Genomic DNA, 4,319 nt, shown 5'->3' with positions numbered 1-4,319 from the left:
TGTGTGTGTATGTATGTGTGTGTGTATGTGTATGTTAGACCAGCTTATGTGTGTATGTAGGATGTTAGACCAGTTTATGTGTTTATGTAGTATGTTAGACTAGTTTAAGTGTTTATGTAGTTAATAAAACCTTACTTGTATCACACTTGACGTGTTCATTGTTTGCTCATAACCGGAGTCACTAATCATGCAGATTTACGCTACAAGCTTTTGTAGAATTGTACAGTAAGAAAGTTATTTCCCTTAACCAGGAAATTAACGTTCTTAGAATTGACAAGACAGTTGACCCTGAGAGGTCAGCTAAATATCTACAGCGGATCTAAAATATTCATAATTAATCATAACTAGTTATGGTTAATTATTCATATTTCCCATGAGCTGATTCGTTACAGAACAAAGTTACAAATGAAGTAAACACGGATTCAGGTTTATAAATGAATCATTCAAGTGAGCAGGGAGTAATAAAGTACAGAAAAATAACACGGAATAGAACAAAAATACAAATTACAGTGCTTGAAGTTTTCAAATTAATCATTCAAGTAACTAGTCAGCAATAAAAAAAATGATACATTAACAAATTACATGCAATAGAATAGCAACAATAGAACAAAGATACAAATTAAGTAAACAATGCTTCGTTTTTTAATTAATCATTTGACTAAACAGTCAGTAATAAAAAAAAAATATCCAAGAAACAAATTACAACAGAACGTTTTATTACTGACTAAATGGTAATACAAATATCAAAGAAACAAATTACAACAGAACAAAAACATTGGATGTGCCTGGTCTTACTGTGGATGATTTATCGGTGCATGTTATTCCAAAGAATAAAATTGTCTTTGTTATCTTTAATCCAGATGTAATAACTTTCTCTGCAGTGACTTTTCTCCTGATGTCACTCAGGCCGAATGGTTTTCTGGATAGCCAGCAAACTCACATTCAGTCTGGCTCCATTCTGTTTTGTAATGCCCACTTTTAACAATTTATTCAATTCCCAGATAAATAACAAAAGTCTTGCTTTTTTTTCTTTTTCAGTAACCTTTCTTACTTCACAATTCATGTTAACTTAAAGCAAAAAAAAAAAAATTCAGTTTACTCAACCATTTTAGTAAAAAGTCAGCAATAAAATATAGAATAAAGAAACAAATTACCAGTGATATAACAACTAAAAAGAATAAAGTTAACTGTAAAAGTTTCAGAAACGGCAAAGTAAACATTCAGAAATATATTGAACAGCTACACTGTAGACCAATTGATATTATTGAATTTTCTTTAACCTTTAGTATCAGCTTGATTTTACAAAAGTACTGCATCTTTAACATTCCTGAATGCTATCGTCAATCTAGGTTTATACAAACTCTTAAGAATACTCCGTTATTGACGGTTGATGCGATATCAACTTGTCATGTCTTTGTATGAATGATACAGAAAGATATGAGAATAAATTTGATTAAATGTCTTTTGAGAACGGAACAGGATATCACATTTGACATGGTGCTGTTTGCAGGTGAACGAGGCAGAAGAGGAGCGTTTGAGGAGCGAGAGGGAGCACCAACATGTCACTCAGCTTTGTCAGGAAGCAGAAGCGCGTGTGCAGACTTTGCAGAAGGCTCTTAAGAGGGTCATTATCAAGTCCAAGCCTTATTTTGAGCTCAAGGCTCAGTTCAACCACATCTTAGAGGTATGCATCAGAGACTGGCCTCTGCTGTAAAGGTATTCAAGGTCTGCTGGCTGTATCGATTAAAGTAACAAAATGAAATCCTCTATGAAATGCAAACTATGGGTGGACAGAATGAACAGAAAATGGACTTGTAGCATACAAACTATTCATTCAAACTATTTTTTTTTTTTTACTTTTTAGTTTATTACATTTTGTAGTATAAATTATAACATCAGCCAATTATTGGTTATTGGCCATTACATGGAAAATAATTGGATTGAATTTCAATATTAGTGCATCCCTAAATATTCTAAAATATTTTTCTGATTGGATGATTCTCTGTTTCTGTGATTGCTATAATGTCATTAATATATTTGTTGCATGAACGTGACAAATGGTCTTTTTATTCATTGTTTTATGATTATCACCACTCATGAACAGGAGCACAAGTCCAAAGTCGTCCAGCTGGAGGAACGGGTGGCGAAGGTGAAGACCCGATATTCTGTCGCTCTCCGCAACCTTGAGCAAATCAGCGAGCAGATCCATGCACAAAGGGGTCGCATTCGTGCCGCCAGAGAGCGCAACAGAGCCCGTGGAGGGCGGAGCTCTCCGGTGGGGGCGGAGTCTGAGGGTGTAATCCAGTCAGGGGCGTATGCAGGGGTGGTGGCCAATCCTTTAATGGATAATGACTGGGCTGATCAAGAGAAAACCAGGCAGTGGGTGGAGAAACACAGGGATACGGGGTGGGGCAGGAGAGAGAGGGCGGAGAAGGCGGGGTCCGACTCCATGTCAGTCATCAGCCTGCAAACCATCGCCTCCGACCTAGAGAAGTTCGATTCTGTGGAGCACTTGGGCGACCTTAGTGACGTCGGAAGTATAATAGGTGAGGAGAAAGAGGCGGAGAGCGAGAGAGGATTTAGGGTCGACGATAGAATAGTAGAGAGAGAGGTGGCGAACCTCTCGAGACAGGACGCAGAGAAAGGTGCCTCAGGGGCGGACAGACAGCAGAGAGATAGAGAGCGTGAGAGCTTTGTGAAGCAGCACCACAGAAGTATTAGTTTGTGAGGAAACAGGAAATTAGAGTTGCCTGTTACTCCACCCCAATCTTGGAGGGCTAAAGCTTGCCTGCAGGCTTCCAGGCGAGACTCTCAACTGACTACAAATGAATCAGACTGAAAACACTCTGCATTTGCTTAAAGGTGAAGATAATGACTGGGCCGATCAAGAGAAAACCAGGCAGTGGGTGGAGAAACACAGGGATGCGGGGTGGGGCAGGAGAGAGAGGGCGGAGAAGGCGGGGTCAGACTCCATGTCAGTCATCAGCCTGCAAACCATCGCCTCCGACCTAGAGAAGTTCGATTCTGTGGAGCACTTGGGCGACCTTAGTGACGTCGGAAGTATAATAGGTGAGGAGAAAGAGGCGGAGAGCGAGAGAGAATTTAGGGTCGACGATAGAATAGTAGAGAGAGAGGTGGCGAACCTCTCGAGACAGGACGCAGAGAAAGGTGCCTCAGGGGCGGACAGACAGCAGAGAGATAGAGAGCGTGAGAGCTTTGTGAAGCAGCACCACAGAAGTATTAGTTTGTGAGGAAACAGGAAATTAGAGTTGCCTGTTACTCCACCCCAATCTTGGAGGGCTAAAGCTTGCCTGCAGGCTTCCAGGCGAGACTCTCAACTGACTACAAATGAATCAGACTGAAAACACTCTGCATTTGCTTAAAGGTGAAGTGTGTCATTTCAGCGCCCCTTGTGGCAAAAACATACAGGTTTCCCGAAACACACTCTGCTATTGGTTAAATAAACAGATGATCCCACCCCCAAACTTATGCCTTTGGTTGAGCCAGTGTTGCTGTTTCGGGCTGGTCGGGATGATCAAACAAAAAAGTTAACACTCTTCGGGAGATCAACATACTAACAGCACTAACTGTGGAAGCCCGTTTCCACTTGAGAGTGGGGGGAGAAAAAAAAAAAGTAATTTCAGATCAAAATATATTGTCACAGTTAAGAGAAACAAAGTCACGATGGGCATCGTTCATTAAAGTTTTGTAAATATATGAGTAAATCTGAATTAATTTGCACATAAAGTGGACCTTCCAGAAAACTGTCCTTCAGATTCACAAACGCTTCAAACCTCAAAGTTGATAATTAAACAAGTATTAAATGAATTCAACAATCCACAGTTAGCATAATTGAATTACAGCTATGCATCATATTTGTTTATTAATGAGATTTGTTTTCACATTTAATTAATTGGTTAACTAATTCATTTTTTTTATATGAAATTAGTTTTAGGAACAATTTGTTTAGGAATTTCATATAACGTGACTCCGAAGTTTTACGTCAGAATGGCTTTATGAACAAACAAATTCTTCCTGTTCATGTTTCATGAATGGAGGCCCATTGTCAGACCTAAAGCAATTATGAGAGTCACATTTGCAAGTTTTGTTATTTTATGTCATAATTGTAAGAAATAAAACTGCAATAGTCTTGTTAATTTGATAATATATATATATATATAAATTTTTTTTTTTTTTTTACTGAGGATGGTGGAAACTGGCTCCCCTAACTAACAGTGCTACCACACGCTTCAGATGAGCAGAGAGCTCCTCCAGGGGTGATGATGACTAAGATTCAGATATTTTAATGAATCCATTTT

The 4,319-nt window shown here is 38.9% G+C and overlaps 1 protein-coding gene across 1 annotated transcript in view; it reads left to right on the top strand.

Annotated features, from left to right (window-relative positions):
- Positions 1 to 4,096, top strand: part of LOC107595615 (SH3 domain-binding protein 5-like) — a 9,350-nt gene extending 5,254 nt beyond the window's left edge. The window contains exons 5-7 of the mRNA XM_016286080.1: positions 1,470 to 1,684; positions 2,105 to 2,345; positions 2,869 to 4,096. Of these exons, the coding sequence (XP_016141566.1) occupies positions 1,470 to 1,684; positions 2,105 to 2,345; positions 2,869 to 3,251 (839 nt within the window). The 3' untranslated portion in view covers positions 3,252 to 4,096. The remainder of the gene's footprint in view (positions 1 to 1,469; positions 1,685 to 2,104; positions 2,346 to 2,868) is intronic.
- The last annotated feature ends 223 nt before the right edge of the window (positions 4,097 to 4,319 follow it).

This window comes from Sinocyclocheilus grahami, unplaced genomic scaffold, assembly GCF_001515645.1.
Source record: "Sinocyclocheilus grahami isolate Dianchi unplaced genomic scaffold, SAMN03320097.WGS_v1.1 scaffold205.1, whole genome shotgun sequence".
Taxonomy (NCBI): Eukaryota; Metazoa; Chordata; class Actinopteri; order Cypriniformes; family Cyprinidae; genus Sinocyclocheilus; species Sinocyclocheilus grahami.
This window is presented reverse-complemented; position numbering and strand designations above follow the sequence as displayed.